At 33.3% G+C, this 13,076-nt stretch overlaps 1 protein-coding gene across 1 annotated transcript; it reads left to right on the top strand.

Moving 5' to 3' along the window:
* The first annotated feature begins 10,221 nt into the window (after positions 1 to 10,221).
* On the top strand, positions 10,222 to 12,905 carry LOC107424541 (subtilisin-like protease SBT1.9). Its single transcript, XM_048479503.2, has one exon. It carries the CDS (start codon positions 10,385 to 10,387, stop codon positions 12,716 to 12,718), a length of 2,334 nt encoding a protein of 777 aa, XP_048335460.1. The 5' UTR covers positions 10,222 to 10,384; the 3' UTR covers positions 12,719 to 12,905.
* The last annotated feature ends 171 nt before the right edge of the window (positions 12,906 to 13,076 follow it).

Genomic DNA, 13,076 nt, shown 5'->3' with positions numbered 1-13,076 from the left:
GTAATTTTTTTTAACACCCATAAACTACTTAAAATATTGTTTTCAAAACCGATTAAAATAAAATTACTAATCATGAATAACAATTAAATACAAATAAAAAAAATTGACATAATATTTAATTAAGAACTTGTTAATAGCATAAATATATCCATCTTCAATTCATACATATAGATATATAGATATATAAATAAATGTCACATGTAGTTACACTTTTAACAAGTATGATATCCGTATATATATATTGGATTTTACAAGGATAATCTAATTATATAAGAAATAAGTAAATAAACCCATTGATAGTACGCCAAATAAACAACCTAATACAAAACCATTACCCCACTCGTTGTGAACTTGAGCACGTGCATGTACGGTGGTGGTATTTTGTATTGGATTTGCTTCATTGCGATTCCTCATTGTTTGTTCTACAAACTCAACATATGCAATTTCAGCTTCTTCAATTGTATTATAGGCTTGATATAAATTATTTGTAAATTCGTGCACTTGTTGATGACATTCAGACCAAGAATTATATATCCCTGGTTGTCTACCTTTAAACACAACATAAACCCTTCTCTTTGCCATTCAATATTCCTGCATATAATAATAAATGACAATATAATATAGTAAATTATTAAACAAAATAACAACTAACCAAATCAATAAAGTGCATGTTAATATTCTAAAACATAACACATAATAATAAAATTATCCATACATGCATAATTAGAAACCAACATTCAATACGTTACAATATATGTCCATAAGTTTCAATTCCAAATGTTCATAGTTGTCATCCTCTCATACATATCCATAAATATATAATCCACAACATACTAATTTAGTTATCCAAAAATCCACGAGCAAATTCAATCTTCTGCGCATCGGTTTTAATAATCTTGAAAACCTCAATGTTCGATGGATCCGATCTCATTGCCTTAGAGATTTTGAGATTGTCAGTAATATGGAATCCTAACCTGTCAAGCTCCATAGCTAAGTATTGTGGATAGTTGATATCAGACTTCTCCAACTTGTCTAACTGTGTAGCCAATTTATCTATAAACTTATCTGCTACATTGTTTAACCCGCTAACGATGTCAACATTCTTCGATTGAGCTTTCCTCTTACCTCTTAATTGGGATTGTGTGGGCAGTTGACTATGTGTTTGATTCATAGACATTGGAGAACCCACATCATCAAATTGGTCATTGTCAGGCTCCATATTTATATCATTAACTAAATCAATTGGAGTTTGTGCTCCATGTCCTGTTGCCCGATCCTTCCCAAAAATATTAGCAAGCCTCTCATATATCGGGAAAGGTTTATCTCACCAACCTTTTGCACTTGGATTACTCTAAAATAAAAAAAGCCATCATTTAGTAAAAACATTATATATTTAAGATAAGAAACACAAAATTCAATAAAGTTATTTTTCCTAACAAAGTCAAAACCTGCACATATGCTTTCCAAGCATCGTCACTGTCAATCTCCACACATTTAAGAGTGTCATTCCATCCAAATCCACTTTTGTTCAGCATGTCGTATATGATGCCATATTGCTTCTTCCACTTTTTTAGCTTCGATTCAATATGTGGAGTTGCTCGCAATCCCGAGTTAGGACCCATTTCAGCCAGTTGTCGCTCAATCATATTAAGTGTACCAGGTTTAAATGCTCCCGTATCACAACGTTGCCCACTAGCTACAGCTTCATCTAAAAGAACCAACAAAGCTTTTTCCTCACCTCTACTCCATGTACGCCTAGATTCACCCCACCTATTATCGTTACTGCTACCTCCAGCTTCCATTGCTATTCAAGTAAACATTTCATGATTCCAACATTATCAAAACAAGATGCAAACAAAATAACAATAAATCTCAAATGTTGCACTTAATATAATATAAGTTTGCCTTCATACATATTATCCAAAAGATTTAACAAACAATATTAAATAAGCAGTGAGAACATAATTTTTTACATAACCATCAACTAGTAATCATGATGACCTCTCCACTCACCAAACATTTGCTTAGCTAACTCATCTCTCCAATTCGTCCATTGATCTGAGGAAGCAATTGATCCTATAATGTCCTCCTCTTCATTAATGTCCATATTTTCCATCCTATCATATTCGACTTCTCCAGGATCGAGTGTCATTTCTCTTCTAATCAGATTATGTATCAGACAACATGCAGTAATGGTTTTGATTTGTGTTGCAATTGGGTAGAAAGATGGACTTCTTAAAATTGCCGATCACATTTTAAGAACCCCAAAGCATCTTTCTATGATATTCCTAGCTGATACATGCTTCATGTTGAAATACTCTTGATGATTTATGGGTGCACAACCATCTCTCCATTCGGAAAGGTGATATCTTGTTCCCCTATATGGTGCAAGAAATCCTTCACCATTTGTGTAACCAGCATCCACTAAGTAATAACAACCTAACACAGAAAAATTTCTCCTATTAGTTTATGCAATGTTAATCCACTCGATGAAATATTTAAGGATTGGTCTTACCGGTTGGTACTTTTAGTCCATTTGGCCTACTTATTGCATCTCTAAGTACTCTGAAATCTGAAGCGGAGCCTTCCCAACCCGGTAATACAAATATAAATTCCATATTCGGGTTACATACACCTAAGACATTTGTTGCGATCTCACCCTTTCTTGTTCGATATCTTGGCTTATCAATTTCAGGTACTTTCACCTTAATATAAGTTCCATCTAATGCTCCCAAACAATTCTACGACACAAACAATTTTACTAACGTCAGATAATGCTACAAGTCATCTAACTATAAAATTAATAACCAAACTAGTCCACATACGTACCTTAAACATTTTCCATCTATCATCCGAGCAATTATCCGACACAGGTTCAGGATGCCTCAACAAAATGGAATGTAAGCGCAACACCCCATTCAATACTGAATTGAAATATCTACTAATTGTCTCCCCTGATCTATAGAATCGACTGATAATTGTACGGTTTTTTGTATAATGAGCAATTATGTGCAAAAATATGCACACTTGCTCTTCCAATGTAACAGTACCATCTCTTTTCACATATCCATCTTGGCGTAATAACCGACATAAAATAACAAATGTTCTCCTATCCATCCTCAATTGACTAATACAAGTGACATCATTGTCCAACAAACTATCTATAAAAAATGTACGCAATTCGGTATTCCTAGTTATTCTATTCCTAACACGTCTTTCATTTTTCCTTTGCCACGCTACATACATGTACATAAAAAAGATAAACATAAAGCCCCAACAAAAAGATTGAATCACAACTAATTTTCTTCTATCCATCTCTACAAAAAAGAAAAAAAAACAACAAATAAAAAAAAATTATCAGAAATACAATAAATTGAGCTGCTATTGCCAATACAATTGAATAAATACAGAAAACAAAAATCTTCCATAAATAATATATTTATATATTAGCATTCACAATAAACATTATATATATTTGGAAGGTCAAAATAAAAGGTGGATTTAAGTATTTTTAATATATATTCAATAATGTTTATTCATACTATTCTATAATAATATATATTATAAGAACAAGTTTGTAGGCGAAAACAAAACATTAATTAAAAGTGTTGTTCAATAAGTAGTTTGGTTTTTAATTTTTATTAGTTTTACCTGATTACATGCGATGTGTTTGCTATAAATATTTATTGGTGTAGTTTTAATCAAAGTTTGTTAAGCATTTCAAATAATAATAAATTTAAATATAAAGGTTAAAAACACTAAATTAAAAACTATTTTAAATTCAGTTTAATGTTGTGATTTTATTTCTTGTTTTTTTTTTAATTTTTTTATAAAAATTATAATTAATTTAAATGAATAATAAATTATAACTACCATTAACTCTAATAAATATATATTTTTAGACAACATCCCTAACAAACATTTTCAATGAAGAAAGGAGACAAAATCAAAACCCGAAAAGCAGCCATTTAAAAAGTGATTAAACTACATTATGGTTTTCAAACAAAGAGAAGGAATCCAATCAATGAAGCCCACAAGATTGGCCTTGACACTTTCGGCTAATTTGGGCTTATCTCAATGATCCAATTCCCATGGCCTATTCACTAACCTGTATGCAAGAACAGAGATATATGATTGACTGGAATTGGAATAATCATATTTACGTGCCCCAACATAAGAAACCAAACCAGTTAGCAATTTAAAGTATGACATGAATGCAAGCTACTCCAAATTTCAAGTTATCAAAATTCGTCTGCAACTTCTAATTCCCTTTTTCTCAGAATATGTAACACCTTCGAAACAAACACCAATAAATCTTAACATTGATTATCATAATATGCAAAGTAAAGTGAAAAAAAAATAGTATAATTAAAAGAGATAAAATGAAGTTATTCAACCCTCAAACTTACCATTATGTCTAAAATAAACTCCAGTATTTATATTTTATTTACTTTTTCTTTCTCAGCGGAGGAAATATCATTTTTCGCAGAAGCTTTTAGCAATATATCTTCTGAAAAACTCAACATTTCTTCTTCCCATCTTCAATACTACATGCAGGCTTTTAATCATTATATGGTGAAGACAAGCACAGAACGACCATCCCTTGAACTCGACCAGAGATTGGATTAAACTAAATATTCGAAAGCAGCTTTGCTCATCAATTCTAATCCCAAATAAACAAGGATTTTAAAATTTTTGTAATATCAAATTTTATATGTAACTCATGTTCTTGATATGATATCATATTATATGTACAGATAATTAAGTAGCTAGATACAGTTTCCATATATGTATCTAAAACATATACGATTTAAAAAGGCAATCGACAAAAGAAAATCAAAGCCTCTTTACAGGAAAACATACAACTGATAAGCATACGACGCTTAAAGTTAGCATAAGTGAATCATAGCAACACTGAAAATTAGCTGGAAGCAATACAAGACATGTCAATTCTAATTTGTTCCATACAAAGAAATTATGATGTAATATTTTGGTCAGTGTTCACATCATGGAGCACAAGTAGAATCTGGACAGCAACAAGCATAATATATCAACTACTCCACAGACAGTAGGAGAAAAGACACAAAGAAATCGCTACAGAAAAACCCATAAAAGCAGAGCAGCTAGACCAAATCTCACAGAACAAAACCATCCACTCCCATATCAATTATGTCTGCTGTCCTTTCCTTCCACATATACACAGGAAATAAAAAGACAAATGGCTTGCATAAACTTGAATTCTTATTATTTTTTTTTCCATAGAAAGCTAAAGATTACACTCAAATTCATTGAACAAATAACAATGATAAATTAAATATAACATGCATAGATATGCCTTCAACACCTAATAGTTAACTACAACAATCTGCAAAGAGATAATCTCTCTCTCAACTATACGTTCCTCAATTATGACCAGATTATCTTATAACAATGCGTTAGTACAAGGAAGGCAGAAAGGAAAACAAAATAAAAAAATCCCAATCAGACCATCTTTAATCATACAAACACATCAAGGGCCAAGTTGTCTTTTTCAAGAAACCATTTATGCTTTATATACGTTTACTTATATTGGCTTTCATCATTACCAACATTATTGCTGACAAGCTCACATTTTTCTTTCAATCTGATCCTTTAACTAGGTACATATCTGATGAACACCACTCATGCATCACAATATCCTAAATCTTAAACTCATATTCCTCTTCCAATATTGACCCTTTCAAAGGTACATATTTCATACTCGTTGTGAATATGCAGATGCTCACAATGATCTACATTTTATCCACCTTAATTCTAATGGCAGCATTCTCTCCATATTTCCCTCAAGCTTGGATAATAAGGATAAATTTTCTGGCAGTTTACCAGTAAGCTTGTTATGTCCAAGACTTGGATCTTAAGACAAGCAATGACATCCTATCCGTTTCATTATTTCCTCCAAGTACTAGGAAGAGTGAAGTCATGAAGATAAGGATTTGTACAGAAAATGACCTAAGTTTGCTTATATTTATCATGCTAGACAGCTTTATAATTTGAAATTTTGTGAAAAATTTTGATTCACTGGCTATGAATCTGTGATGGGTGTGTTAAGCAAAAGAATGAGTGATTTATGACGTTATGTACAGAAAAATACAACGTTATGTATGGAAACGTGAATGGTGAGTACGTACATTCAGCGGAAGGCTAGCAAGAAACAAGCAAAAGACAGAGAGAGTATTGGGAATGAATAATTACCTGTTAGATACGGTCATTGGCCTTGGGGATCAGCAGGGTGGAAGAGTGGGCAAGGGAAAAAGAAATGAAATGCTGGAATTTCGGAGTTGGGAGAGAAGGCCGGTTGCTGAAATGCTGAAATGCTGAAATACGATTACAAATTTAATAATTCAAAACTAAATAACAAAATAAACCACAAATTAAGCACAGATATCGGCCACTCACAGTAACAAATTAAGCACAAAACCCAGTTTTCTGGTCGACGTTTGGGTTGAGATTCGAGCGAGGACTCTTGGCGACGATAGAAAGGGTGTGGATTCCAGATTGGAGCTCGTCGATCTATCCTGCGTACCAAACGATGCCGTTTCACGGAGTTGGGAGAGAAGGCCGGTTTCGGGGAGACAATCTAGTTGAAATGGGTTTCGCCGGCGGCAGAGTTAGGGTTAGCTTTGACAGTGGCTGGCGTGCTGGTAGTAATGGCTTCAAACGTCTTCGAGGTCAAGAATGGCTTCAAATCGAAAAGAAGTGGCGAACGGGTGTGAGAGGCAGGTTGAAAGCATGGAAAGAGGGCAGGACAAAAGTGACCCAGGTGTTTTGGTGGGTTAGTTTTGTCCCCCTCGTTTCGGATAATTCGACTAACGGGACACATTTATCCCGTCCTTCATTTTCCTTCCCAAACACCAGATTGGGACTCAAACCCATCCGGTCCTGGCCAATCCTATGTAACAAACACCACCTTTAGGGACTCAGTTAACCATTTATAATTGCTCATTTGAACAAATGAGGATTAATAATGGTAAAAACAAATAGCAAGTAAAATAATGGAAAAGACTTAGAATCCTGTGAATACGAAGTTTTTCCCTCTGTGTACTCTATGTTTTGTTTTTAAGACTATTATTATAATTTTTATTACTTTTGTACGGGAGTTTTTAAGATTATTTGCTCTTGACGTCTTTTTCATACTGGCATTTACACTTTGTTTGAAAACCTTTTTTTCAAATGCCTATAATAACCATTTTGCTGCTGACGCCAGCTTAATTTGAATTATTAATAAGAATTTTTATGGTCAAATTAAAGAGGAAAATGATGAACCATTGGAATTGATAAAATAAATTGTGCAAGTAAGTTGTGATAGCACGAAGGAATTTCTTGGCACTTATCATTTTTGTTCTTTCTGTCAAATTATTATTATTATTATTTTTATGGGACTACATACCTTAACGTGTTAATCTTTTCTTTTCCTTCACTTAACTTTTGGATAGTTTTTGTATTCGTAAGTTTAGTTTAATAAAACTATTGACAATACATTTCAAATTAAGATTTTTTGGATGAAAATCCCCATTTTCAAATTAAGATTTTTTTGATGAAAATCCCCTAACCCAAGTTGTAATTAAAAGAATAAACAAATCAAAATTGTCCTCCAGTTTTGCGGCAGCAATAATCTTCAATCTTCCAAACAATTAGGACTTTTTTGTTTTTTTTTGGACGTAAAACTTTTGGGACATTGGTTAATTGTGAATGTTTCCTGTTGATAAAGAATATTCCAATTACGGAGACCAAATTTTTGTCCGTTGGGTCAGGTATTCACTTCGATCGTATTGATTAAAAGCAAATAAGAAAACTTAAAAACTTTTCTTAAAATTAAAAAACCAATAAAGCTGCTACAAAATTTAATTGGGATTGTATAATTATTAAACGTTACTAAATTTGAAACTTTCTTTCATATCATGTAGTCACTAATATATTGATTTTCAAATCTGAAATTAATTTTGCCCAGTAAAGTTAACTCAGTTAATAAGCTATTTATATGTAAGACTGAAAAGTTTTGGATTCATGTAATTAATATTATTTGATAATATTTATTTTCTATTTAATTTTTTTAAAAAAATTTAATTAGCATATTATCCAATCATATTTAATTTCAAATGATCGAATACTTCAAACATTATATTCTTCATTTGTTACAATATTAAAATGTAAATGACGAAAATTTTTTGGCAACTTCATAAAAAAAAAATGATTAAAAAAAAAAGTATCAAAGTCACAAAGGGTTTTTTTCATAGGCGGATCTACATGGTTAATTACCAGGAAGGCAAGTACTTCCCTTAATTTTTTTGGATATGTATATATCGTATTTATTTATTTATTTAAAAAAATTGTTTTAGACAAATAATTTTATTGTAAGATCGGCATTGCACACAAAGGCAAAGAGTAATATATATATATATATATATATAGATATATAGAATAGAAAGAGAAAGAGAGAGAGTTAGGTTCATATCAAGATGATCGGATATTTTAATATCTAAATTTTTTTATTTATTAGCTTTTACATTATATCAAAATTTGTAATTTAAAATTTAAAAAGTAATTACATATGAATTTAGTGACATGTTAAAATTTTATTTAGAAAAAAATTAATTTTATCAGAATCCAATAATTAGTAAATATAATTTTAAATTTTAATTTTTGATATAATTTAAAAACTAAAATAATAAGTTTAATATTAATTATGATATTAAAAATTTAATTTAAATCTGATCGTATATACATACATACATATATATATATATATATATATATATTACAATTGATAATATGTTTTAATTTACAGTGTATACAGTGAGTGCGCTTTTTTTTTTTTTTTTTTTTTTGGGTTTCCATAATTAAAGCTTATATAATCAATTCAACTGTCACAACAAAAAATAATAATAATAAAATAATCATTTTTTTTGGACATACAAGTGACGATTGTTTTTGGCATGGTCCAATTTATAGTCGAGCCATGTAAACAAAAAAATTAATTGACGCTCATTGTATTTTGAGTGTGATTTGAATAAAGCTTACATGTATGTATATATATATATATATATACATACATACATGCATATGTGAGTAATGTCTATAAGAAACAAATTACATAATATGTTTAATATGGGAACATATTGATGCTTTAAAGGCTAAATATGTGATCTCTATTTATAAATTAATACTAAAAATTTGGTCGGATAAGCAGCACTTTTAATTTTTATCATATTAAATGTTCAACGTAAGATGAAAACTATGTTATTTATGCATATATAGAATTATAATCTTTTTTATAAAGATATATAATTCTAAAACTAATATAATAATATGATAACAATTTGATATTGGACTCAAGGGGAATTAAAAAAAAAAAAAAAACATGTTTGATATAGAATCTTGAAAATACAAAAAGGAAAAGAATGCATTGTTTAACGGATTTATTATTAAAATTTAAAAATTCGTTTTGAAGAAACAACTACACAAGATCTAATTCTATCCATACACAATTTCTTCAGGCGAATTATCTCAAGAAGGGACTTAGATGATCTGAATCCCTGTGTCTGAAAGACTAAACCTGGTTATACCAAAAAAAAAAAAAAAAAAATGAAAAATCCTTGTTTGGCTAAGCCAGAGTTGCTAAAACTTTAAAATCCCACGACTAAAATGCGCAGAAGTAAGTGCTACAAGGGAAAGGAATACAGTAGAGGGACGGTCCATCCGGTAACCCTTTTTCGGTCAATTTAATAAAGCCTGTGGATTCTTTGTTTCTTACTTTATAATTATTATAAAGAGCATCAAACAAATTAAAATGAAAAGCTGCTATTAGCCAAAAAGACCATGGCCCCAAAGACAAAAGCACATGTCACATGCTAATAATACTAGTGCCTTACTGGCCACGGCTCTTGTATCGTATGCTTCCAACACGCATATTTTCCAATCATGCATTTTTTTAAACCAAATTGAATACTAATCTGAAAAATTGATACAACAGGGACAGAAAACGACACCACCTAATATAACATCTTATTAAAAATAAGGAATGCCTATCTCTTTGTCACGGAGAACAAATAATAGTTTGTACTGATATAGAGCATGACGTTGGATATTGGATGGTTTAAAAGATAAGAATTGGTCCACTTTTCCGTCAAGTGGCTTTAGAAAAAGAGCAAAACAGGAAAAACAAAAAAAAAATATTAATAAGAAAATTTATATCTATCAATTGTGGAATCTCATCGTGCTTTTGGCAACTCTTTTTGACTTTCCTGGATTCCCTTGTCCATGCAAAACACATTGTAAATACTGTGTTGCACATTATACATATACATAGCCAACATTATTGTTGCCGCAGAAATCGAACGGTTCAGCCATGGAAACTCGAAACCTCCAAGTTTTGTGCATAATTCTATTTGCAAGCTCATGCTTTCACTCAATTTCTGCAGAGTCTCGCGTATACATTGTGCACATGGATTCATCAGCCATGCCTAGAGCCTTCTTAACGCACTACAGCTGGTATTCAGCCACTCTTTCTTCCATATCAGACAATTCCGAGCCACCAAAACTCATCCATACTTATACCAATTCCATCCATGGCTTCAGTGCAAAACTCACTCTTTCCCAACTTGAAGCGCTCAAAAACTCCCCCAGCTATATCTCTTCAACCCCTGATCGTCCCCTTAAGCTTCATACCACCCACACTTCTCAATTTCTCGGTTTAAGTTCCAGCTCTGGTGCATGGCCTGCTTCCCATTACGGTGAAGATGTCATAATCGGCTTAATCGATTCAGGAATTTGGCCGGAGAGCGAGAGCTTCAACGATAAAGGAATGAGTAAAGTCCCTTCTAGGTGGAAAGGAAAATGCGTGGCCGGAACCCAGTTCAATTCTTCCCTGTGCAACAAGAAACTCATCGGAGCTCGGTTCTACAACAAGGGTTATCTCGAAAAAAATCCCGATTTTAAGATTGAGATGAATTCTTCACGTGACACGGATGGTCATGGAACACATACTGCGTCCACAGCCGCGGGGAGATTCGTAGAAGGAGCTTCCTATTTTGGTTATGGAAATGGCACTGCTACAGGCACGGCACCGATGGCTCGAATTGCCATATACAAGGTGGTGTGGAACCAAGGGATTGTTGAATCTGATGTTCTTGCTGCAATCGACCAAGCCATTGAAGATGGGGTTGATATATTGTCTATCTCCTTGGCTTTTGGATACAGTGATGAAGTAAATTATTTTCTTGAAGATGATATAATTGCTGTAGCCACTTTTGCTGCCATGAAGAAAGGAATATTTGTTGCTGCTTCAGCAGGAAATGATGGATCTAATACTGGAACTTTAGCCAATGGAGCACCATGGGTAGTAACAGTAGGTGCAGGAACAGTGGATCGAGAATTTGCAGGGACTATAACTTTGGGAAATGGTGTGAAAATTAGCTTTGAGACTTTATATCCAGGGAATTACTCTTCGGACCAGGTTCCGATTGTTTTCGTGGATGGTTGCTTAGATGTGAAGGAATTGAAGAGACACAAAAACAAGATTGTGGTCTGCAAAGACAATCTGAGTATAAGCGACCAAGTCGCAAATGTCAATTCCGCAAATGTTTATGGAGGAATATTCATTACCAATATTACATTATCCGATTACTATACCAGAGACTCTGGATTTTTATCAGCATTTATCGGTCTAGAAGATGGACAAGAGGTGATCGACTACATCAAAAACAGCACGAACATCATTCCAAAAGCAAAATTGGAATTTGGAAAGACAATCCTAGGTACAAAACCAGCCCCAAAAGTGGACTCTTACAGTTCCAGAGGGCCATTTCCGAGCTGCCCAAATGTTCTGAAACCAGACATTCTTGCCCCTGGTACATCAATCTTGGCATCATGGTCACCCACCAGTTGGGTTGCTAAGGTGAAATCGCAGTTCTTGTTCAGCAATTTCAACATCGACACGGGCACTTCCATGGCCACACCTCACGTCGCCGGCGTAGCGGCTCTGATCAAGGCTGTTCACCCTGACTGGAGCCCTGCGGCAATTCGATCGGCAATCATGACCACAGCGAATCCGTTGGACAACACTCAGACACCCATCAATGATGTTGCAGAGAATGATGACAAGCCAGCCAACTCCCTAGGCATTGGCTCTGGACATATCGAACCCAACAAGGCTCTTAATCCGGGGCTCATATATGAAGCTGAAACAGAGGATTATATTAACTTCCTCTGTGCATTTAATTACACGGCAAAGCAAATACGAATTATTACTGGCTCTGCTCAAAGCTGCGCGAACAGTTCTTTGCATCTTAATTACCCATCTTTCATTGCTTACTTTATTGGTGATAAAAAAAGTACGAAAGCCAAAGTTGTGCAAGAATTCAGGAGGACAGTGACAAACGTAGGTGAGGAAAGTTCAAGTTACACTGCGAATTTGACTTCCATGGCTGGTTTGAATGTGAAGGTGGAGCCGCAGAGATTGGTATTCAGGAAGAAGTTTGAGAAGCTAAGTTACAAACTGAGTTTGGAAGGTCCAAAATTGTTGAAAGATGAGGTGGTTCAAGGCTCTCTGACTTGGGTGGAGGATAGTGGCAAATATGTAGTGAGGAGTCCAATACTGGCCACAAACATCGACCCGAAATCATTTTTAGAAACTCCATTAACCACTTATAATTGCTCATTTGAACAAATGTGGGTGTGTTAATTATGGTAATAACAATTAGTAAGTAAAATAATGGAAAAAGAAGTAGAATCATGTGAATTCGACGCTTTTCCCTCTGTGCCTTTTGTTTTGTTTTTAAGATTATTTCTTTTTTGTGCGGGAGCTTTTAAGAATATTTGCTCTTGACGTCTTTGTCATACTCTTTATAGCATTTACACTTTGTTTGAAAGCCTGTGGTTCAAATGCTTATGATGACCATTCTGCTGCTGGGGGCATCTTAATTTGAATTATTAATAAGAATTTTTATGGTCAGATTAAAGGGGGATATGATGAACTATAACTGTTGGAACTGACAGAATAAATTGTGCACGTAAGTTGGGATAGCACGAAGGAACTTTTT

The sequence above is a fragment of the Ziziphus jujuba genome, chromosome 7 (assembly GCF_031755915.1).
Source record: "Ziziphus jujuba cultivar Dongzao chromosome 7, ASM3175591v1".
NCBI classification, from domain to species: domain Eukaryota; kingdom Viridiplantae; phylum Streptophyta; class Magnoliopsida; order Rosales; family Rhamnaceae; genus Ziziphus; species Ziziphus jujuba.
The sequence above is the reverse complement of the archived record's forward strand: the minus strand, read 5'-3'. Positions and strand labels throughout refer to the sequence as shown.

Excerpts from the sequence above, each read along its gene's own strand:
- LOC107424541 (XM_048479503.2), top strand. The coding sequence starts at position 10,385 with ATGGAAACTCGAAACCTCCAAGTTTTGTGCATAATTCTATTTGCAAGC.